Below are 25915 nucleotides of genomic sequence, written 5' to 3' on the forward strand. Positions count from 1 at the left end.
TTGGTAAAGGGTCACTATATAATTGCAGTGTATAACAAAAATGTATTGTGATTTATTATGTGGTGTTCTTCGGAAATAATAGTAAACACAATTGTTGGCAATACTAAAAATATCATTGGGAAAGTAGCCAGCTATTTGCAAGGATTAGCATTCAAGCTACAGAGATAGACAACCAATTTGGATGATTGGAGGAGGCTAGAGTGACCCTCTTGTGAACAAACAGACTACATCCAGACATGGAGTGGCTCTCAAATATAGAAGATGTGAAGTCACCTTAAAATAAATGCTTTGTGTCCATACTCAATTTGTTCAATTTAAAAACAACTTGTTTTTATTCATTTATGAAGGAATGCAGTCTCAGTTTACCATGCTTGAATCTGTAAACAGCTTTTATGTCATGATGTGCGGTGCTATGTTTAGATAAAACATGTATGCAGTGGCTTATCACAGTGCCCCTCCAAAGACACACTCCAGCCTAGTTTACCTTGAGACCAGCAGAAGAGGGAAAGCAGTCAAGCGAAACTGAGGAGGGGCTGGAGATGTGCAGAGAAAAGAATGGAAATAGACAGGAAGAGGTAAACCGGGATTGAGCACGAAAAAGGAGGAATCGAGGGACGATCAACAGCGGCAGAAAGTGGGACAAGATATAAATGACAAATAGGAGGAGAGAGAGGGCAAAGCTGCAGGTAAGACACAAAGGTGTGGAGCCGTCTGTCGACAAAGAGGTCTAAAAGGAGACAGATCATGCAAAATACACTTTAATGAATATTTAACCATGGTGTTTCCTCATCATTTGCTTATTAGAGTTGTATTTAGAGTAATTTGTGCATATTGGGGCTTGAACTGAAATGTCTGTTTTCACCCACAATATATAATAATAGAAAATGTCAATTCAAATCTGCTGCTTGCTACAGTGAATCGTAGAGTGTCACCAAGTTAATCGATTAATTGCTACTAATCGGTTATAGAAATAGTCATAATTGAATAACCAAATATGAATTAATTAATCATTAATCGGGCTACTATATACAGTACTCCAAAACATGAAATGAGCTGAGAAAAGAGGATTTATGACTCAAACAGAGCAGTAATTATGGAAAACACGCCTCTTTAAATATACTCGGCTTCACTTCAGCTTTATCTGGGTAAAATTTTGAAGCAAAAAAAACCTAGTGGCAAGCAGCAGAGAATCGGTTCTAAAGTTCTGAACAGGAAAGCTGTTTATATTAGTAAGGCAATTTAGATCAATGTGGCGGTTTACGATGAGGAAAATGGAAAATAAGGATCTACGCATGTTTTATTTTATTTTCAGATATCAGGAAAAAATATCCGAATATGTCTTTTCTAACATCACACGCGTTCAATTTAGCAGAGGAGGCAACAGGCTCAGCAAGAAAGAAAAGCTGTATGTAATTGTCTCTGTTCAGATGCACTTTTGTTCGATTTATCCGCCTCCTTCTCATTATCAGAGATTATACTGAGAGGTATAGCGATTTACCTGCTTATTCCCTCAGTCCGACTTATAGGTCAGCATGTTCTGTTTGGAAATGCAGGCTTCTTTCACATGTGCTCAGTCTTTCTGACATAATTATATAGCACACGTCTATGAACAATGTTATAATTTATAGTATTGATATTTTAACTTTAACCTTTAAAAGCTCATAATGCTATAAACAAAAGGGATTCGTAATTTAATTATGTTCTTATTCTGGCTATGGTAAAAAAAAAACATGCATATATATATATATATATATATATATATATATATATATATATTTAATGCAAGATGTGCTGGCTTAAAAACTTAGATTAAACAATATTCAGAGAAATTAGCAAATGGATAAATGTCCCAGCATCCCCTGTCCCCGTAGTACCTTAGACCATCTTTCTCGCCAAGGAAAAAGTACAAAACCCTTTGGGAAAAGTAGAAACCTCGGGAAGAACCACAGTGAAGGAGAAATCCTACTCCCACTGATGGACTTCCTGCTGATGTTTCAGGACTGACACGCTTCCATGGTTAGGCTAACCCAGCTAAACGCTCTACCTCCTACTGTGCTTTTAGAGACTCTTGGGACCACCAGAAGTCCAGCATTTTGTTAGCGAAGTGCTCTGTTTGGATGATATGGCACTATAGCATCTTTGAAGTAGAATGGGGCCATGTCATTTATGGCTTTGTAGGTCAGCAGGAGGATTTTAAATCTGATTCTAAACTCGACAGGAGCCAGTGAAGAGACTCCAGCACCGGCGTAATGTGCTCTCTCTTCTTTTAGTTCCTTTTAGTGATCTTGCTGCTGCATTTTGAACCAGTTGAAAGCTTTTTTATAGAGCTTTTAGGACACGCTGAAGCAGACAGTTACAGTTGTCTTCGTTCAAATTTGAGTAGTGTCTGGTTTGGGCCTTACACAGAAGCTGCTTATAGGATTTTCCATGCGGGAGCGACAAAATGGTCTTTCTAATTTGATTTTGTTGATGTGAACGTTCTACATTGAACCATGACGAGGCACGTTTTGGCCTTCAACGGAGCTGTAACATCAAGAGCGGATTTCAAAGAATGCATGGTCGTGTCAACAAATTTACACTGGGACTAAAGCTGTTCTCAGCAGGATCACATTATCGGCTCTATTTCTATTTCTTTGAACTGTGAAATAGATTTTTCAGATATTGTCCTTTTCATTGTAGTTTTTTTCTGTGGGGCAGGATCATCTTTAAGAATAAACTGAAAGGTAATTAGGAAATTGTCTGACAATATTGGATTTTGAGGCACGACAATGAGGTCATTAATCTCTATTCTCTATGTTAGAACAAGATCCAGAGTGTGCGCGGGACTGTGGGTCGGTTTATTTGCATTCTGAGTGAAACCAACGCTATAAAATCGAGCCCATGACATTGTTCAGTTTATCCTAAAACTGCTGTATAATAAAACTTGAACATCATTGTTATCACTGTAGACCAAATATACTTGTGCAATGAATGTAATGAGATTGTTTAACGTTTTCAACTAAAATATTATACACAGACAATTAAAGTGTTTGCTTGTCTGCTGAGTTACAAATCTATGAAAAACCATTGACTAAACTCTGGCTCCGTCTCTCTCCTCACAGTGGGATGGAGTGGGCCCATTTCCAGACACTCCTGAGCCCCCAAAAGGAGTCCAGATGCTGTGGCACCCCACCATCGTCAAGCCCTACCTCACCTTACTTTCTGAGTGCTCTAATCCTGACACGCTGGAAGGAGCGGCCGGGGCGCTGCAAAACCTGGCCGCGGGCAGCTGGAAGGTACAGTTCAACAGACAACTTAGCACCGACTGACTTTTTAGTTCATCTTCTTAATTGTTTTGAGGAAAAAAGTATAGCAATATTTAATGGTGTTAAATGCTTGCTCTTCCTGTGACTTTGAGTTGAGATTAAAGATAGTTTAAGATAGTTTTGCCAATCCCCCTATTAAATGAAGTAAGCATACCTTTCTATTTTATCTTCTTGCATTACAATTCATTGAAACATTTCCAATTTAAATGTATACAAGGTTATGGATCTGTTTTCAAAAGTGGTAATGGTAATTCTTCGGCTGAAAAAAAACTGAAAAGATGGAGTTACGGCTCTACTCTCTATCATATGGTTCCAACGGTTACGGTTAATGTTTCCTTCTATTCTACATTCTGTCTATACTCTGCATTCGACCCATCCGTCTATCAGTGCCGCTGTGGTATACTGTCTGGAGAAGTGAGCTGCTGAAGCACACCTTTCAGGGACCTAACTCTAAGTCAGAGCATTAGATGGAAGATTGCCTCTAATAACATAAATAACAAAACTAACAAAACTAAGAAAAAACGGTCTGCTGGATTGAATTATGTTTACTCTAGGACTGAAACTGAACCTAAAGTTGGATGTGGCCGATACATACAGTGTAAATACAAATGGTCTCGAACCTTGAGCGATAAGTTGCATTTTGTCTGCCTGGAATACATAGTTTTTTCCTAGTCAGCACATTTTTCGGTTGTTGTACATATGAACAGATGGAAGAAAATCTATAATCTAAGCTGTGTTAAAACAATCTTGCTCGCATTTCTCCGCTCTATGTTTCTGTGGAAGCTAATATTGTTCCGTTGGAATACAATCACTGTAATAACGCTCCGGCCCTAAGCTCCAACACCCCGGGGAGCGTGGCCACAGTTTGATGACAGCTGACGAATGGAAGCAGCTCGATAGCAATAATGCATGAGTCATAGAGTCGTATTGGAAGGAATTATCGAAAGGCGTGCTAGCCGTAAGGCGCTTAGAGCTGAGGCCAGGAAGTGAGGCTTTAGACTGGCAATGACCTTGAAATAAAATAACTGCACCAGGAAATGGCCTCTAAAACCAAGTGCATTTTTCCACCGAGTCGCAAAGAGCGCCCGGCATCATGACTTGGACATTTCAGGACAGAGATGGAAGAGGAGGCGACTGAAAAACAATGAGAAAGGAGATATTATGTAGGGCAGGTGGTCTTCAGGAAATCACGTTTCTATTTTTGGGCTTGCTCTACTTGTGTGCGTGTGTGTGCGTGTGTGTGCGTGTGTGTGTGTGTTTTGTTGTGTCTGGGGTTGGACAGGCTCTCCCTCCCTCCTGGCTCTCTGCGCAGACTGCTGCTGCTAACAGTCTCTGAAGAGGATGTGTTGGCGTACTGTTGGCACACTCGTCTCTCTGCCTGCTAAGCTTTTGGCCAGCGCACACGATCTTTTCACTTTGAGGATAAATTATTTGTTGAAATGAATTTATGTCAGAAAGTTTTTGTCTATTTTGGAGTTTAGAGATTTCACCTTGCTGCGCTTTTTATTTCTGTTTTTCATCGTCTATTTTACCTCTCCGACTCTACACGCTTATTCCAAGAAATTCACTCTGGGTCATACATGTTGGGTTAGAAATGTCACGTAGCCATTTTTCATAATTACAAACATAAGAATCGGTTGCTTGAGTTGTTACGGTAAAATACTAGTGGACTTGTTTCTATTGTTAAAGCCAATTTCAAATCAATATTGTGTAAAATGTAAAAGCAATCTACAAAATATGGTACTGTTCAACACAAACCACCCAAAATGTGTCTTCTCTAACTTTGGAGAGGCTTTAACTGACTCACGTAGCCATGACAATTTGGCAAAACCCCTGAATTCCATGCACAAATCTGCTTTCAGAACAAAATATTCAGTTGTTGCAGAATACACTCCACCCACTAACAAGTGCCACGAGGAAGAATGATCTGTATTTCGCGATATGCCTGTCAATGGTCATGATATTATTAATTAATTTATGTTTTCTCCCCCTAGTGGTCAGTGTATATCCGAGCCGCTGTACGCAAAGAAAAAGGCCTGCCCATTCTGGTAGAGTTACTAAGGATAGACAACGATAAAGTAGTTTGTGCTGTGGCCACGGCTCTCCGAAACATGGCTCTGGACATCAGGAACAAAGAGCTCATTGGTAAGTACTGTATATAACACATACTTCCGTCTGCACTAAGTCATAAACAGATAATAATTACATTAGCAACTTCCTTATTATGTCCATGATAGAGATGTAAACGTTTGAAATGGTAATCGAGGGGCCATTTGATGTTAATTAGCCGGATAGAGGCAGAGGACATTAAGCATTATATGATATCTATTTAAAAGTGTAATTTACAGAAGTTGTTTGAGCTTTCATGAAAAGAATAAGATCAGTTAAGTCAATAAATGTGTCTGATAAGAGTGAGAAGGATACAAGTAAAGCAGTCTGACAAATAAGCATGAATATTTTTGTACGTGTTGTTTTTGCCTGATTTGTGGTCCTCTGAGTGCACTTTGGGTCAGATCATAGAGATACTTTTACCAATCGAATGCCACGCCTCCTTTTAGTCGACGAGTCCGCAGAGCGGATATATATATGGGTAAATATATAAATATATGGGTAACCCATTATAAATATATGGGTTACTGAACCCCTGGAAAGGTAGAGGACCAGGACCAGGACATTTAGATGCTAATCAGGTACTCAGGGTGGTTGAGCCAGGGTCTCACAAAGACAAAGAGGATTCTAATAGCCCATTAAGATTCTGAATAGGCTAGCTCGGTAGATACAAGGGGGGAGTTTCTGTTGAAACAAACAACTCTTTCTACTTCAGGAAGGCTCCTCCCAATGGGCGGGTCTTACCACAGAACAGTATTAATATCGGAGTTCTCAATCTAAATTCTTTTATTGACAATGACTCTTGGATGAGAGTCGAAACGTCTATTTTTTCAAACTGAGTCCAGATGACTACAACTGAAGCTTTTTCTACTATACAGTGGAAAAAGGAAAGAAAATATTGAGTTTTTATTCTACAGTGACATTTCTGCCACAGTTATTGCATTTGCAGTACAGATTTTTGTTGTGTTCGGTTTCTCTCAGGATTTTGCCCAGTTGGCCATAATTGAATCAGCCCTAGACTCTGACCTTTTCCAGTGAGAAAATCATTAAAATGGCTTCTAATTTATTTTCTATTAGAGTTCAAAGCTTGAATATTACATCTGGTTATCTTAATGTGTTTGCTAAAATATGAATCATGAAATGAGGATGTTACAACCTGTGACTATTTAAAAAGAAGCTGTTAAAATGTTTTGACATTTTTATACTCGTCGGGTTAGACAGTTTGTTTATGCTTCGTCACACACTGTCAGCGCTATTTAGACAATTCAGAAGTGTAATACTAAAATGGTATTACACCCCAGCACTTTACCTTCTATAGAATGTAAACATCAATGTGAAATTCAAACTCTACAATTCGTGGAGAAAATGCAAAGTCTTCTATCTTTTTTTAGCTTCTTGAATTAGTGGATAGGCATGTGGTAGTGTGACAGTATTCACACTTTCTATTAATAATTGGCTAGGTAAAAAGGTGAAATAGAACAGGAGACATCTTTATTTTAGTGACAGTTGAGACGGATGAATTTAATTATAATCGAATCTGTTCAAAACAAACTGGCATGGCAGACAAATGCTAATTGATATAGTGACAAGTCAAAAGTGAGTGAATAAGTTTAGCTATTTCAATTCAAAGTGTTTTTTCCAATATATCTGTAGATGTAAAAAACGAAAACTACACCTGAAATTACATTAAGATGTTGCTGTTTTGGTTGCTGCTTTGAGAATTGTGCATCAAATCCATCGAAAAACCCCTTTTTCCATGACACAAAAAATAATCCAGGTGCTTTGAAAGTCGTGCGAGTGTGTCATGGGCTATTAGTGCCGGTAAGGATAAGGATAGTACCGCCAGCGCAGGGGAATGGAGCGATTGGAGATGAGGAACATCTTTTGCACACAATAACACTATTTTATGTGACTGGAACTTACAATTATAAGGTCTAGGAACAAGCAAAAAAGCAGATATGGGTTTGTTTTTAGACCGGGTTGGACTTTTTATGTGGATTTGTTCTGGTCTTTATTATAATTTATTATTACTTGTATCATTATAGTTCTGTAGCTTTTCTTACTGACTGACTGACTGACTGACTGACTTACTTACTTACCGTTACTTACTTACACCTACTTACTTACTTACTTACTTACTTACTTACTTACCGTTACTTACTTACCGTTATACCGTTACTTACTTACACTTACACTTACTTAGTTACTTAGTTACTTACTTACTTATTTACTTACCGTTACTTACTTACACTTACACTTACTTACTTACTTACTTACTTACTTACTTACTTACTTACTTACTTACTTACTTACCGGTACTTACTTACTTACCGTTACTTACTTACCGTTATACTGTTATACTTACTTACACTTACACTTACTTACTTACTTACTTACACTTACTTACTTACTTACTTACTTACTTATTTACTTACTTACTTACTTACTTATTTACTTACTTACTTACTTACTTACTTACTTATTTACTTACTTACTTACTTACTTACTTACTTACTTACTTACTTACCGTAACTTACTTACTTACTTACTTACTTACTTACTTACTCACTTACTTACTTACTTACTTACCGTAACTTACCGTAACTTACTTACTTACTTACTTACTTACTTACCGTAACTTACTTACTTACTTACTTACTTACTCACTTACTTACTCACTTACTTACTTACTTACTTACTTACCGTAACTTACTTACTTACTTACTTACTTACTCACTCACTTACTTACTTACTTACTTACTTACTTACTTACCGTAACTTACTTACTTACTTACTTACTTACTTACTTACTTACTTACTTACTTACTAAGTTCTAGTTTGGTCCATGACACCAATAAAATGTTTTTTTTTTTAATTAATACAACAAAATAGAGTCTAGTTTCTAATACAAATGATCATGTGAAACTTTTGGTAATTTCTCATAAAAATCCAATGTTAAAACTGGCTTAACATTATTATTGTTATTTATCTCAATCTATGAACCAATATGTGTTCTTAATAAATAAATAATTTAATTCAATTTAATTACCGCATTCATGATTCTGAAAATCACCAATTATTTTCCATTGCCAGATAGGGCCAGAACATATGTACGTACTGCTTCATATTTTTGTTCTTTTCCTCAATTGGTTCTACATTTCTCTGCTGTTTCATTCTGTTCCCTTTGAATAACAGCAGTAATGCAGTGTGTGCTTATATCCCAATCTGTCTGTTTAATGTGATTATGTGGCATGTTGATGTGACTGGGAAAGCTCATCTGTCAATGTTTTTTGTCTCGTCCCTGATTTCGCCTCCTTTATAGGTTTTCATTTACATAATGCACTGTACGCTTGTGTAGACATAAAATGGGTCCTTTTCACTGCCTCACAGTCTGTCAGAACAATTCCCCATTTACTTAAAAAAGCCAATTTGACACACATGAATTAGGAGCTATACACGTGAATGCCAAATACACAGCACTTTTTGTCTAGTCCTACTTTGTTTGTATTCTTTATTTTTTATTTTTTATTTAAGCCCTTTACCACATTCTGCATAAACGTGATTCGCTTGAACATTGAAACTAAAGAAAGTGTCTAATGGGAAAATAAATTAATGCACAAAAATCTACAAAAGATTGAGAAAATCAATCCGATGTTTTTGTTGAAACGCTTGTTCCATCTGTTTGATTTAATTGACTGTCAGGACTATCAAATGCATTTTTTATTCAAATTGCAAATAGATTTTTAAAGTGAAACACTGTATGAATGGTTTCAGTAAGTGTGCAATGTACTGTAGCATCTCTACATTAAGACAATTACCTCTTTTTTAGATGGTAAAAAGGCAAGACACATTATAAATTAATTTGGAAACTTGCCATGCACTTTGTACTATCAAGTATTGAATCTTCATTACTGACATAAAGCAGTAATGTACATCTTTTCCCTCTGCATTTCTCAGCTTTTCATATTTCCCTTTGTCTCTGTCTGATACAGTTTCAGACATGATCTCACCTCTGTATCTCCCATGGTCTCTCTCTCTCTCTCTCTCTTTCTCTCTCTCTCTCTTTTGTGCGTGTGTCTCGCGCTGATGACATCACCGTTGGGGGGAGCGTTACTTAGGAAACGGCTGTGGTCCGCAGGGGTGTCACTAATTGTTCCGAGTGTGTTTTATGCATGGGAAAGTATCTTTTCCAGTGTGTACAGAAGCACAAATCCATCTTATTTCCATATATATCAGTGTATTTAATATGTTTGAAAATATCTAAACGTCTAAATCTGCAGCATCCATGCATTTACACTTGCAGTCACACATCCACACAAAAACATTGTCATTTTAAGGCAGCAATTTGTGAAAAGTTGTTGTCACTTTGGGGAGAAATGTCTCGTGTGAAAGAGCAGGGCATGTATTCTGTCTCTGCACATTGGTGTTGTCCGTCGCATCCTCCATCTTCAGCTGACAGGAAGAAGAATAGTGAAGGAAACAGTAAAGAGGGGGGGAAACACAGCCCTTTGTTCATGTTTTTATTAATTTACAGACACAAAACAGTAACAATAGTATAGGGTTATTGTCTTAATATATATATTTTTGAGTATAGTATAGAATAATATGTCAAACCAACAGAAATGTGTTAAAACGTGTCTTTAAATCTATTATTAGATGTTTAATTATCAGACAAATGTAAAATGAATCACAAAAGAGCAGAACCTTATTACCTTATATCCTTATTTGAAAGTTTACAGTATGACATGACAAGAACATAACACAACATAACATAACAGCAGTTTTAGTAGCATGTTTTACAATAAATTATATGCTCAATGTTCAAATGTTGCATATATTTAAAAAAAACTTCCACAATATCTAAATTTCAATGTAATGCCAACCTCTTTTCTTAACCTTATTTGTTGACGTGGCTTTTGTAACATTTATTTTTTTACTGAGCCATATTGATCAGGCATAATATGACCACCTAAACTCCATGTGTTTTAGCTACCTACCAAATTGTTAAGAACTTTTATATCATAACCAGCATAAACTGCTATTCTCTTTTTCTTACGTTAGTCATGGGTTTCAGCTTTCTGTTTTATGCTACATTTTGAGTACTTTTATCCATTCGAAATATGTAAAATTTTTAAATTGGGTTTTAATTTCTCATAAATGAAACCCATTGATAAGAGCAGTGCATTTGAAGATGTTTGTAAATGTGTTATATTTCCTATACATTTTGTTCTCGTTAGTGCGGGTGGTCGTAATGTTCTCTTGAATTATGTATGCTTTTAGAAGTCGCTTTTTACATTTAAAACATTTTAATTTGATCACATGTTATCTGCAGATTCTACAGTGAAAATGCTTTATCTTTTTCTCCCCGCCGTTGCCTTTGTGCTTGAAACCTGTCACCCTCCGTCATCAAACGCAAGCACATAGTGATGGTATGAAAAAACAACAGCACACAAAGACTTTCTTTGTTTTCTGCTCTGACTAACTTTGCTCTGGGAATTATCTTTGTCCATTGGGGCTGATAAATTGCCTCATAATTGGTGCAAAAATATGAGTATTAGCCTTCCCTTCAAACAGACCATTATCCAAAGTATGCTGCTCTTTATATTGTTTCAATTAGAGCTCAAGAAAAATAAGTGAATTTGTTGTCTTTAAAACTGTTTTCCGCTCAAGTGACATACATTACTGAAGCATAAAAATATTTTGACAAATTGCTTCTTGTTATTTGGTGCATGGTTGGTTTGTCACAACAAAGAAATATTCCCATTTTGAGAAATTTTTGGATCTTTTTTCAAACTTTCATCTTGTTTTGATACAAGCAGTACCTAGCATTTGTACTGTCTTTTACTAAATATATTGAGAAAAATACATCCAAATTCAAGGAAGAGCCAATATAATAGCATGTAATAAAATCTGTTTTGCTCTCTTTTTGAATAAAATTAATAACATTGAGGACAAGTAGATTCACAATAATATATATTCATTAATGTACATTGATCACACTATCTGGGTGCTCGGACATAAATATATCAAGATAAATATCAGCTTTAGATACTGAGGACATTGTATTTAAAATGTTCTCCTTTACGAATCACATGACATGAAGATGTTTACAACAAGTTGACGCTGTTAACTGTATAATTGCTCTTTATCATCATCACACCTCACCTGGTCTTCCCCCACATCTCCCTGAGACAATTACCTCCAATTTGAGTTCAGTAACAGTCCTTTCTCTGGCAGTAAACAATCAAATCTCTCCGTTGTTGAGGGTAATTGGATCTATTTAAATCAAATCAGCCATTATGGCCTTGATGAAGCACAGCCTTCTCAATGGGAGGAAGGCACGTGAGGGAATGCAGCCCAGAAATACATTAGTGCAGGTGCTTCCCTGCTGGGGAGGGTTTTATTGGAGAAGTGGTGTAATAGGCGTTATTAGACTATATCCAGCAAGCAAGGGCTTGTTTCTCAGTTTCAAGATATGCAGGTGAAATCCACACTCTAATATAAGAGGAGAAGAGATGTCTACACCCCAGGTCTGGAAATTGTTGTGGCTGAAGCATTTTGAAGGAGGAGAATTCATCCTAATTTCTAAACCAGGTCTAAACCAGGACTAAACCAGGTCTAAACCAGGTCTAAACCAGGTCTAAACCAGGACTAAACCAGGACTAAACCAATTTAAACCAGGTCTAAACCAGGTCTAAACCAGGTCTAAATTTTTCTTCTACCAATGAGTTGTCAAAAGCAGGGTCTCCAACCTTTTTTCACCTGAGAGATACTATTAAGAAAGAAAGAAGAGTGTTGACTTAGAAGCCTTAGACGGAGTACATTTATATCAGACATACACCATTATCCATTTACTACTGCATAAAATAAGGCATATAAAGTATGTTTTTGTATTGGTAATGCATGGGATTAATAAACTTTCCACCCCTGGCCAAAAGTTTTAATGCACATTCTTGTTGTAACAGCCTTTACTACCATGTGGAGGATGTTTGCGCAGCTGTTCAAATGATAATGTGTCTTTTGTCAAGTTATACAGGATTTAACAGACAAACAGTGCGTTAGGACTATGGGACATAATATTAGCAGAAAGCAGATAGAACTGTCTTCCAATATGTCTTGACTTTCGCACTGACATTTACGCTTCCTTTCATAGAGAACGGCTGCAAAACCTTTATCATGTATGTCACACTTTTATTATTCATGAAGTGTTTCACATTGTGGGGCTGGAGAAAGATTATAATATCCTTGAGGTGTTAGATTTGAATATATACGAAATTCCAATGGCACAATCAAGGTGAATAAAAACCATTATCCAAAGGGAGTGTATTTTTAACCACTGTCACATTTTCACATTTAAAACCGTACTGCTATAACTGCATAAGAGATACTTATTTCTCTTCTACATTTTGACAATTCTACATTGAAACCTGTCAAAAGGAGTGGGTGAGCACCCCAGGACCCTGTTAGAATGTTTGGTCAAGGGTAGCAAGGTGAAGGATTAGCCTATTGTGCTTATTTTCGGTTGTTTGAGGGAACACGGACCACCCAGAGGTAAAAACAGCACCGAGACAAGACCAACACCCACCCACATACATTCTTTCGACACTGAGTCCCCACTAAAAAACGCAGCTCTTTGCACATTGTATTTAGCGTCGTTTTTACCTCCTGTTTACTTATTATATACAGTTTTTTGTTCTAACACTGTCGATTGAATTTTTTGTTTTTTCTGCATGTGAACAGCACGTTGGGCACTGTATTTTAAATGTGCTTTATAAATAAAATAATTACAATGTGGCCAAGCATTTAACAACTATATTGGCTCCACTTGTGGGGAATTCGGAACATCATGTGGAAAACACGCACAACTTTGTGGATAAAGTGAAACATCTCCAACTGGACCCAGATGACCTCATGGTTTCATATGATGTTGTGTCCCTGTTCACCTGCATCCCGACCTCTGATGCAGTAGCAGCAGTGAGGACCAGACTGCAGGAAGACACCACCCTACAGGAAAGGACCAAACTGACACCTGAACACATATGTAAACTGTTGGACATCTGTCTGAACACCACTTACTTTCAATTCCGGGGACAATTTTACAGACAGATTCATGGCTGTGCCATGGGCTCGCCCGTCTCTCCCATAGTGGCCAACCTGTACATGGAGCACTTTGAGAAGAAGGCACTGTCCTCATTCTCAGGCATAGCCCCAAAACTGCGGCTTCGCTATGTCGATGATACTTTTGTAACAATCAAGGAACAAGAGCTGGAAACCTTCTCTGATCACATCAATGCTGTGGACCCACATATTAGGTTTACAAGAGAAGACGCTAAGGAGAATCGCTTGGCCTTTCTTGATTGTTCCACGATCAGAGGAGAGGACGGGAAACTCCAAATAGAAGTATATAGGAAACCTACACACACGGACCAGTATCTGCTCTTTGGTTCCAACCACCCACTACAGCACAAGCTGGGGGTGATCAGAACCTTACAACACAGAGCTCAAGGTGTGCCCACCAGCTCAGAGGGCAAGAAGAAAGAGGAAAAACATGTCCGCAATGCCCTCTCAGCCTGTGGTTACCCCGCTTGGGCTCTCAACAGAGTGAAGAGAACCAAGAAGCAGGACAAAAGGGAAACTGAACAGAGAAGGAAGGGTGTTTCTATCCCTTATGTGTCTGGCCTGTCGGAAAAACTGCAGAGAATTTTTAGACAACACGAAGTCCCTGTTTATTTTAAACCAGGAAACACTTTAAGACAAAAACTGGTTCACCCAAAGGACAAGTTGCCGACTCAAAAACAGAGCAATGTAGTTTATTCGATCCAATGCAGTGAAGAAAGCTGTAAAGAACGGTACATAGGTGAGACAAAACAGCCTCTACACAAGAGGCTCTATCAGCACAGAAGAAATACTAGTTCAGGTCCACAGAGTGCCGTGCATCTCCATCTTGAAGCCTCTAATCACTCGTTTGAAGACGGTGAGGTGAAGGTTTTAAGCAGGGAGAAAAGATGGTTTGAAAGAGGAGTCAAGGAAGCTATTTTTGTTAAAAAAGAAAGACCTTCTTTAAACAGAAATGGAGGGCTAAGATTCAATCCTCCTGGTATCTATAATGGTATACTGAACCCCTGGAAAGGTAGAGGACCAGGACCAGGACATTCAGATGCTAATCAGGTACTCAGGGTGGTTGAGCCAGGGTCTCACAAAGACAAAGAGGATTCTAATAGCCCATTAAGATTCTGAATAGGCTAGCTCGGTAGATACAAGGGGGGAGTTTCTGTTGAAACAAACAACTCTTTCTACTTCAGGAAGGCTCCTCCCAATGGGTGGGTCTTACCACAGAACAGTATTAATATCGGAGTTAACGACCTAAATTCTGTTATTGACAATGACTCTTGGATGAGAGTCGAAACGTCTATTTTTTTCTAACTGAGTCCAGATGACTACAACTGAAGCTTTTTCTACTTTATAAATAAACCTTGACCTTGCTGTGACCCGGGTTTAGTCATTGAGTCGCTATGTTGTTAGAAGAGCGATTGTAAATATATTGAGTACAGAGCTACACTGAAAGGAAACCAAAACGGAGAAGACTACATGTTGGTGCACAAACATCACATCAAATTTGGGACTAAACCCCAAACTAAATCGAGTCTAGAGAAATAAGCAATCCACATCTACAAGGCTCAAAACTCGATCAAACCCCAGTAAGAGAAGCGCATGTTGAGAATAGGCCGTGATGGAGGCAGATGATTCACTGAGGCAATCCTTGAAGAGATAAGAAGGATGCTGTGGTTATTGATATGCATAGGCAGACCTCCATGTATAATTTAGAGATATGCTGACAGCAGTTTATCAATGCATCTGTCTATGAGGAGGAAATGTTAATAAGATCACACACAGGTGGTGATGGCTTTATGGTTCTTCTCAGTGATCTTTGGCATTCCTGGATTCCCCCCGAGCCACTGACTTGACAAACGACTCAGTCACTCAATCACACTTTCAGTCAATCAATAAAGTGTCAGTCATTGACGCAGTAAATTATCCGGCAGTCGTTCGTTAAATGAGCTGGTGCTTACCCGTAAACAGTCAGTCATTCAGAAATTAGTCAGATCATTACGTGGACCGAGCCGCAAGGTTGCATTATCAAGTGGCAAATTAGTCAGGAAATTAGCCAGTGTGATTCAAGTCGTTTTGTCAAGTCATAGCCGATTTTGGGGCTTAACTTTGTCCTCATGGCGAAAAGACAAAGCAAGCTTAACCTTGCAAGCCTGCAAACCCAAGATAACGTGGTCCAATTAACTCACCACACCCTCCGTAGAGTAGAGACTGTGTCAGATTAGCTGCGCCGTGACTATGTGTATTTGAGGTTGTGAATTACAGTATTTACATAAGTTTATCTAATCAAGTTGTCCTAGCGCTTATTCTTTATGAAGGCAGCCCTCTGATTGACCTGCCTCTGTGTACAATTTGGCCATTCACAGTCACTCCCAGATCACTTATTAGAGGTAATATGAGCAGGGATTTACTGCTGGTCCATGAGGACTCAAGGTATTACAGTGATGAATTACCTAGGAATGAACGCACAGAATTGGGACATTATATTTATCAGGAAGGTTACTATAATGGAGGGCAGGGGAAAAGCAGGTGACTTAAAGTGCATGTTGTACCCAGAGAGTCTTTTTGCGCCGGCCCAAAAAAGTAATTTCACCTCATTTTAAGCAAAGGCCCACTTGAACGATGATGATATTGGACTTTATGGTTAATCCAATAATGTAGCTGACAACCGAAAGAAGCCAACTTTCTCAAACCAGCAGCAGACTGTCACCCCTAGACACATTTTGGTGTAAAAGGTTGACTGACAGCTGGTGTTTTTAGTCCAAACGAACCAGATCAGGTTCATAAACAACTTTATTTATACTAGTTCTAAGCCTGTTGAAATAAAGAGAACATCTAGTAATTATTATGCATCCCATCACTTCCCAATTTAGTTTTCTATTAATAATGTTTTGTTTTTGTTTTGTTGTTTGATTTCTCGCACTTCAGCTCACTCTAAAGCCCATGCACCACTTTGTCTTTAAGAACAAATGTTGCTCCGGCCTAGGCACGCACAGACCTCATATCTGACAGCTTCTCTCACCATACTTAATTACGGCGTCGCTGTCGCTTCGATTTTTCCAACCACTCATTCCGTGAATGTCAATTCTTTTTCATTTTTCACATATGCCAGCCTTTTCACTAAAATACCACAAGTCACTCTTTATTGGATTCCCAGCATGTATGCATTAGCGCGTGTCTATACTTGAGTCTTCTTCAAGAAAACCTTTAGAGCAGGACTTTAATATTGTTCAACTCTCCCACACCGCATGTTAAATAATCTATTAGACTAGTCTGCGTTAAAACCATATCATAATTTCAGATGTTTCTTCGTAATTTTTTTGTGTTTACTGTACTTAAGAAATTGCTTTTAGTTTTCTAAGTGTAATGCCATAACCACTATTGGGCAAACAATTCATCTTCAAGCAATTTTGAACAAGCTTTTCCATCATTTTCTCCAAATTCTCTACAGAACGTTGTGCTGAGACGAAGAATTGATCAATTTCTTTGCTCTCGCTCGCTTCAGGAAAATACGCCATGAGAGACCTGATCCATCGGTTACCGGGCAGCAGCAGCAGCAGCAGTAACAACAACACCACCAGCAGTGCCACATCGGTGCACGCCAGCTCCGCCAGTAAGGCCATGTCTGACGATACGGTGACCGCCATTTGCTGCGCTCTACACGAAGTCATCACCAAGAACATGGAGAACGCCAAAGCGCTACGAGACGCCGGAGGGATCGAGAAACTGATCGGCATCGCACGCAGCAAAGGGGACAAGTAAGTGATGTTTTCTCCAGTTAAAAGTTACTACGGTTGCTATTGTTTGTGTATTCAAGGAAATATATTGCACAATTGAAATGGTTAAGTATGTATTTTCAATTATTTTTACATTTTATTTTGGTTTACTCTTGGTTTTACTTTCTATCTGGCATAGAAATCCTAAAAAATTATAATGCGACTCAATGTTTGGCATGAGTTAAATGGATAATGACTTCATTCTACAGGTAATTGTTTTGTCATTGAACTAGAGAATTAGTATGCTGAATATGACTGTGTGGAACGTGCTAAAGATAACACTTGTATCCCTAATGTACACTATGCTACCCTAGATACAATGCACTAAAGAACCCTCACGATAACGTTATTAGACGAGACTGCAGTTTTAATTTAAAAAAAAAAGGCTTTTCTACAATGGCCAATCATAACTGTAAGGATGTTTCTGGTCAATCTAAAACATAAAGTCACATGGGTTTATGAAGTGTCACACATGCAAAGTTAACAATTTAGCTATGGACTCTACAGAAAGGATGGGAGTCTTGAGTTTTGGTGTATGTACAGTTTTATACGCGTGTGTATCAATACTACTACTGTATGAAGGAAGATTGTAAGTTCTCATGCAACGACACGACCATGGGAATTCACAGCACTGGTCTTGACTCAATGCGACTTAATGTTATTCATCCCTCCATAGTACTAGTAATAAGTCATTTGCATTGCTAAAATGTGGATACTTTACTGAACCATACCAAAATGTACTCTTATCTTACATCATATGAAAGCTAAATAAATGAAAATATTTGCATGAAACAAAAATGACTCTTATTTGTATTTCACTGTGGATATGTTGATACATTGACTCAAATCAGTCACAGAGAGTCCAGCACTGACCAGTGGCTAACCAGAAGCTGCCAGACATCCATCATCCATAAGCATTGCTCACACCGTGTAACCATTCATCCACAAAGCACCAGAGGCACAAAACAAAGGGAGTTGCAGTCAAAATAAGAGGTGTTGTTGCCGTTTGAGATTGAGCTGGGTGTTCTGGGAAGCCGCTCTGGCCAGCAGTTACTATGACGCCAGGTGTTATTTGACAGGGGAGGTCAAAGTTGAGAGGTCAGATGTTGATTGATTTTTTTAATGGATGTAGTCTATTTAAGGATGTGTGCTCAAGGGCGGCATTACAAAGAGATGAGGTGCAGGGAGGAACCTGGAGAGCAAAATTCACTGCGACTCGAGTTGGACGCTAATAGGCTACAGATCTTCATTTTGTCTGAATAGGTGCACAGAGAATAGATGAGTAGAGCTGTTTCATTCATTTCACATTTGGATGCTTTACTAGAGATGGATAATGAGTGCAATGCAGGTGATGTAAGGAATCCAAATGCTGAAGGTTAGTGGCCTTAATGGATTGATGAAAAGCTCAAATAGCGCAATTACCAATCAGCTATTACATTATTACCTCTGACAGTTGTGACCTATTTTATCTCTTCATCTGGTACTTGTTAGTCAATAGAATATAGTAAGTGTCTGTGTTTTGTACTGGAAGATTTTTTTAATCCTGTGTCGGTTGAGATATACTTTGTAGAGCGTTGACATTATTCAACACACATATTCATGTTCATAAAAATTTAACCACCAATTATGGGAAGGTACTTGCCATGTTATGCTTGGCTGGTGCATATTTTAATTACAATGCTGTATAGTAAAACTTTTTGTAAGTATGACTATTTAATGATGGTGTCTGCAGTTACTTATCTGGAGCTCACAAGTTTGGAAAATGTATGTGATATTTAAATAATATGTAAATCATCTTTAGCCTCCACTCCAGATTTGAAAAGGGCAAGGCTTCTCGACTGACTCCTACCAGCTTCATTTTTCATCAAGTGTCTGGCACAAGGCTATTAGCATAGCAGAGAGGGTCATTTCACACTCGTCTGGCAACTCCCTGTTTTAAGGACATTTTGAGCCATAAAAGGAGCAACAGACCACTTACTTGTTTAAAAGCCCAAGCACCTCAGGCCTCTAGTCTCACGGTGGAGTGGAGGAGAGATAGGCGGCATAATAACACTGAAATATTATTTGAGGCAATGGGATCTAAGAGAAATTACTATTATTGTCTTTATTTCACTCCAGACACTCGGCTAAAGTGGTGAAGGCGGCCTCTCAGGTGCTCAGCAGTATGTGGCAGTACAGAGACCTGCGCTCACTCTACAAGAAGGTAAGGACACAGCTTCACACATTTCATTCACAGCTTTCTCATAGAGTGAAGAAAATCAAGGTGCCATGCAAAAACACTTCAATTCTCAACTTACCTGTAAAATAATAGCATTTGACTGTTTTCCTGCTACTCTATCTTATGAAGGTTAAACCAATGCTCCCAAAGCAAGAATGTCTTTCTTATATTTGCTCACTGAACCATTCAAAGCTGCAAGGATAACTCTTTTGATGGTGAGCTAAAATACTGAATGGCAAACGCAGACCACACTATAGGAGTTTTTGTTTATAGGAGATCTTCTATTGAGAGTGTTTTTCAAACTTCCTATAAGTTATCTGTTCTTTTCCTCTGTATCTACCTCTGTATCTACCTGCGTTGCAACAATGAAATTTCCCCATGTGTGGACAATAAAGGATTATCTTTATCTTATCTTATAAAATTTTAACTTTCCTCCAATAGCCAACTGTAAACCAAGCAAATAATGCAACCCGATAGAAGTTAAATTGCCCACCATCCATTCTACAGACAATGACTTGCAGTGTAGTTAGCCACATGTTTTCTGTCACCTTCTGTAGATTAACTGTGTGTGCGTGCGAGTGTGCGTGTGCGTGTGTGAGCAAGAGGTCAGTAATAACCACCCTCAAATCTAAGAAGAATGGGCTTCAACCGGGCCGAACCCATCACTGTTGTGTTTAGAGGCGCAGGGCGATCAATACGTTTACGTTAGTCTCTAGCCTGGTGTGCTTTCTCCTTTTATTATTTCTAACAAGCACACACAACCACACAACTACAAGCTAACACACCCCAGCTCCCAACAAGGCTAAATTCAGTCCATCACCAATAACTGTAGCCCATTGAATCAACTGTCATCTTCTATCTCCTAGTAAGTATGCATAAGGACAGCAACTCCCAATACAAGTACTCACTGTTCAAATACAAAACACGTTCTCTAGTTAAAAAATAAAATAAAACTTGCTGTCATTCCTTTTCTTTCTTCACCAGAGACAGTAGTTGATTCAAAATAACGGCAGATGTTTTTGACTTGCTTTCTCTTGGTGATAATGAGTGTTTCTGAGTATTTGCAGTGTTTGTGCCAACCTAACTCTAAATCTGTCAATCATTTGCTGTTTATGTATATTAACATGTGCATTTGTCCGTCATATGTAGGTACCAACAATTGTACTTTATTAGACAAAAAATAGGTGTAAACTGTATCTTCAATTATAAGGGCTCAGAAGGCAAGATCCAAGCCTCTGTGTATAAACAATGAAAGAAATGAGAATCAATATTAGCAACATGGTTGGATATAAAAGCAGGCAAAAGTCTTTTTATAAGGATTTGGGAACTTTGTGGTCTCAGAAAGTTTCCCAAATATTGACTTTACGTCCATCCCAGGCTGAGAAGTGTGGAATCCACTCCTGCTGATGGCGAGGGACAAAATTTTTGCAGCACAAACTTGCGAAAGAACACAATACAGTGGATAGTGTTTGGCTCAGCAGTTCTCTAACTTTTCAAACCAAGTACCACTTAAGATAATATTTGACTTTCCCAGTACCAACAGATCTAACCCTGGACTAAAGCAGGTCCAAACTAGGACCAGGCCATCGTCAGAAATTATGGGACTGAGACCCAGAATCCTCCATTGCACCAAACTAGCTCACTATGTCATTAAATGTATGTCTGTATTTCTAACTAACTTCTAAATCATTAGCAACACAAACATGGCGCTAGCTACAAACAAAGACTTATCGTTAAAAGCTATTTTTCCTTGTAAGTCACTTGTTGAAAGTTGCCGTCTTCCTGCTGCACATGTGTTGTTTGGGCACAGGATCACAATCGTTTGACTTTTTCATACAGGTTTATTAAGCGTGGTTCAAGCCTGTGTGGTCGTCAGAGCGCATGCAAACCTCTAAAAGAAGCTGCTATCCACTCTGGTTCTAAAACTCAGGTTAGAGAGTGGAACATGAGCCTCTGAACACGGTCACAGACTGAGCCGCTGTGGAAGGAGGACAGTTCCAACAGTACTGCTCAGCTCCCTGTAGGGGCCTCTGAAAACACTCTGACTTCCAGTGAAGCTTTAGCTGCAGAAATTAGGGGAAAACGGGTTTATTTGGATTTAGTTGTGACACACTGTAATTTTCTATGTATTGGTCTATTACTTATTGCCTTGATTGCCCCGACTGAACGCCACTGATAATCCCAAAGGAAGACAAAGACATTGATTTCATTATTTGTCTCTAATTAAAACAAATTCTTCCTGTACCCCCAGTGCAACACGTACCACAGAGAAACACTGATTTAAATGTCAACCATTAATTTTTTTAAAGATGCTGTCCACCAGGAGCCAAACTAAAGTCCTTCTTTATGTTAGTCGAATAAACTTTAATGTTTTCCCAGTAATTTGACATAAAACTTACTGAAATAGTACACAGCTTTTATATAATATAAATATTGTCTTGGGAATACTGATTGTACTGCAGTCATGTGAGGACAGGCTGGCCTTTAGCATTAAGTATCTATCCCTCTCTTCATATGTCTTTTCCCTGTGATCACTCAAAGCCCAATTCCCATGTGGCCCCTGGGAGCCTCATCTGCTTCCCACGTCTCTAATCATCGCCACCGGATAGCATTACACTGGAGAAGAAGGCATAACACTCCAGTAATCACACGCTGAGGACATTGGCCTGGGCCCGTTAAGGGCTGTGCTGGATTTAGGTGGGATATTAAATTAAAGTGTTTCTCATGATTGATGACACTGTTTTTGAAACAAAGGAATGAGTTTTGCCTCGTCTCATTTGATCCGATATGATGTAAACATTATTAGAAAAACAAAACTAAAGGACAGGATGTTTTCCCCTATACAACAACACCATTAAAGGTCATCCATCATTCTTATATTAAAACGAGATACCATCTGTGCACTGTTTTTTACCATTTCAACTTTCAACCAAGTGTTTTAGTGTAATCTTGGATTGATATGGATTTTATAGCTGAAGGCATCCAATATTTAAAAGTCCACTTACTTTTTTCTGGTGGAGCGTTAACTGCTTTTTTCTTTGAAAATGTATTTCACAGTATAGCATAGCATCTATAGAGATGAGCATTTACTGGTTAGATCTGTGGAGAGGCACAGGGAGAATGCATGTTTTAGCTTGGAGACTTGGAGAGTATGAGGACAAGCAGGTGACTGAGTAGTGTACTTTTTATTTTCTTATTGTTTTTAAGAAAAGAAAAAACATATTTGGTCATTTTTTTATGATTTTATAATTCTCTCCCAGTATTTTCTACCCATCATAAATTGGCCCTTATCAAACTCACTCCAGTTGCAGGTTTACAAAACGCTTACTTGTTGTCTATACTATGCTGTAGGTAAACATGTTCAAATATACCATGCCCAATGCCAGTTTTCCTTTCACCTGTGTGCATCCGTAAAGTTATATCGCACCCTCTCATGACGTCCCTCAGTGTCCGACACTAGACTTGGCGAAATGTCTATTTTATACCTGTGTAAATGATTATGTTTGAGGATTCCTGTGGCTGACTCTATCACTTGAGTCCAGAGCTCTGTGTGAATTCACAGCTGGCATCCCTGACGTATGTGGTCATGCAAAAATCCTGTTAGCCTGCATCACAAACATGGATTAGCATTAGACATGAAATAAAAAGTGTTCCTGGGTGTTGTAGTGTTGCTGAAAAATTTAGAAAAGGTCATAGTAGTTTTGAAAAATATGTATTATTTATTTAACATCTTGAATTTTTGTGTTAATAGTATTGAGTCAGAATAGTATAGTAAAAGCAAATAAATGATATGTGTGTGTCAAGGCCTATGTAAAAATAAAAGATTAACACATAGGCGGGAGATACAAATTGTTAAAATGTTATAATTTGGTTCAAAAACACAACAAAATACTGATACTAACAACATAACAGCCATGGACAGATAAGTTGTTAAATGTTTTAGTCAACGTGAACGCTCCTGTGTCTTAATTGATGGTCCATGTGCCCCGCTTCCTGATTTCAATAGCTTCTCTTAATGTGTTTGCAAATTCCTATTTCAATTCCATTTTGATGGCAATAAAGGCCTATCTTGCATCCCTTTATAACCCTATAGCCTTTCAGTATCCACTTTATGGAGCCACTTTATTTGATTTTAATTTGTTTGTCTTTCCACTCTCTTGTTTTGTTTTGTTTTGTTCTGATCTGGGATTATATATGTCCACAATCTATATGAGGCTATGCAGAAACTGAAGAGAACATTTGACACTGTATTTTCACACAATTACACTTTGTCATGTCCCAGCTCCGAGCATAATTTCTGCTAGACCTGCTTTGGATCATTTCGTGATAAATGATGGAGCCCCGATACTTAATCACTTGCTCTTCTCATAAACACACGAACACAGTCAGCAAATAGGCACAAATCACATCATGTCTGATACATGGTAGATGACAGATGGGGCAGGGCTGGACACGACTCGGTTTTTCACACCTTTGACTGCTTTACACTATGTTCTGCGACGTGTAATTTATCCATTTGTGATCCAGCCCTTGCCGACTGGATATGTGCAGTTGCTATGCATTCTTAATCTCTGTGAACAGCTCTGGCTAATATTGCCTTCTTACAACCACAACATGGTTATAATGAAGAGGTTAGCTGCTAAATTTACCCACTGCCACACTACAAAGGTGATAAAAAAAAACATTACGAGACGCAGATGAGTGTTTGAAAACTTCACACAACATCAAACCAAATGCCGGGCGTTAGAAGCTGCCTGTGTTCTGCGCTGTCTCTCTCTGATGTTGGCGGGTTTCAGAATGGGATACAAGCAGAGCAGAGGTGGAGGTGTGTGCGGCTGAAATAACTTCTAACTGGTCTAACTTGTGTGCGTTTAGAATTGAAACTAAGTACAAAGGTAAAAGCCGGGGACTGTGCCCGAAGCATTGTGGAGCCTTCACAATAGATGTAGCAGCACGATAAAGGTCATTCCCTAAATCAGCACAACCAGCAGTGACTAAAATGAAGAGTGAAAAGGGCGAAGGCACGTTATTTTCACTGTTCAACCGTGGAGCTTGTTTAGATTTAAAGCATTGCATTTTTACGTCAGGAAATACAGTATAGATGTGATGTTGGCTGTTGGGATTGAATGTCAGCTGGTTTAAAATCGTCATGAGCCAATTACTTTAAGTTACATGTTTTCTAAGCTAAAGTGGGGCTCGTGAGGTATGAGGTGTGGGTCGCGAGATGACTTGGAAGATGTTGATTTTATCATTATTACACTGTGTTTTTAAATAAAAACTGTGTATTTCAGTCTACAATTATACATGTGTTGCCACTTGAAATAATCACAGATGACAATGGGAGTTATTTTGGGGCCCTGAAAAATTCTGGAACCCCTGCTGTAAGCCACTCAAATCATTTAGACAGGGACTTTTTCAACAAAATCTTAAATGTGTTGTATATTGTTGTCGATGTTGTGGTGGTAGGCAGTGTTGCGTTTGTATCTGGGTTATTGAGCGATGAAAGTAACTATTTACCAGAAAAAGTAACTATTACATTACAGTAAGAATATTTGTGTACTTGTGTAAAACCAGAGAGAGCAGCTAAGTAGATATTAAAACCACTGCATTGACAATATTGTAGAGGAGAAGAGAACTTTATTGATCACGGCTTTTTTAACAATCGTTTGCGCATATTCCCTCATGTGTTTTTTGAATGAAAGTGCATATAAAAAGACTTGCTTGTCAGCGCTAAATCGATGAAATGACAGGAAAGTCCCAATGCTGCTTCTGATTGGTTCTTGGTCTGGTAGGAGTATTGTAATAGTAGTACTAGTAGTAGTATTTTCCTATTGATTTACAATTGTGATATGTTTCTGTGAATTTACTTATGTCAGACCTTGAATCCCGGTGTTGGGATCTCTAACATTAAAAAGTAGAAATTATCTCTTGACAGCGTTTTCTGTTTGCCATGCTCTCTCGCTCTCTTTTTTTTAGGCCCGAGCCCCAGCAGGGCGGAGGGCCTATTGCTCCCGCAACGCTGCCGAAGGCGCGCATGTTTGGTACCCCGTCGCCCCTGGCAAGTACAGTGAACTAGCCCATGCCGAAGGCATGGATCATGCATACTTACTCCTGCTATGACAGAAATAGTCAACAATGAGTGAATGGGCGTAGCCCATGTCACTCATTGTTGACAACAGCAGCGCGAAGCGCTGCATTCCTCCAAAATCACTCCTGGCATCGTCCCGTACGCGAGAATCCATGCCGCAGGCATGGGCCATGCTTGTATCTGCTCAAATCAATGGAAGTCTATGGGGAGTGGGCGGGGCATCCCGACGGAAAAGGGAGTGACGAGCGCGTAAGCGCTCGTAATGATGATTCCACCCCATGGCGGCATCGGGAAGGCTCAGAGCTTTCAA

At 38.7% G+C, this 25915-nt stretch overlaps 1 protein-coding gene across 3 annotated transcripts in view; it reads left to right on the forward strand.

The window, feature by feature from the left end:
- ctnnd2a (catenin (cadherin-associated protein), delta 2a) overlaps nucleotides 1-25915 on the forward strand; it is a 233044-nt gene that overhangs the window by 191677 nt on the left and 15452 nt on the right. For all 3 annotated transcript variants that reach the window (XM_072450621.1, XM_072450624.1, XM_072450622.1), the window contains exons 18-21: nucleotides 3102-3275; nucleotides 5300-5450; nucleotides 17029-17281; nucleotides 19418-19502. In XM_072450621.1, coding sequence (XP_072306722.1) covers nucleotides 3102-3275; nucleotides 5300-5450; nucleotides 17029-17281; nucleotides 19418-19502 — 663 coding nt within the window. The remainder of the gene's footprint in view (nucleotides 1-3101; nucleotides 3276-5299; nucleotides 5451-17028; nucleotides 17282-19417; nucleotides 19503-25915) is intronic.

Source organism: Eucyclogobius newberryi, unplaced genomic scaffold (assembly GCF_026437365.1).
Source record: "Eucyclogobius newberryi isolate DKJ021-1_F unplaced genomic scaffold, fEucNew1.0.hap1 SCAF_18, whole genome shotgun sequence".
NCBI lineage: Eukaryota > Metazoa > Chordata > Actinopteri > Gobiiformes > Gobiidae > Eucyclogobius > Eucyclogobius newberryi.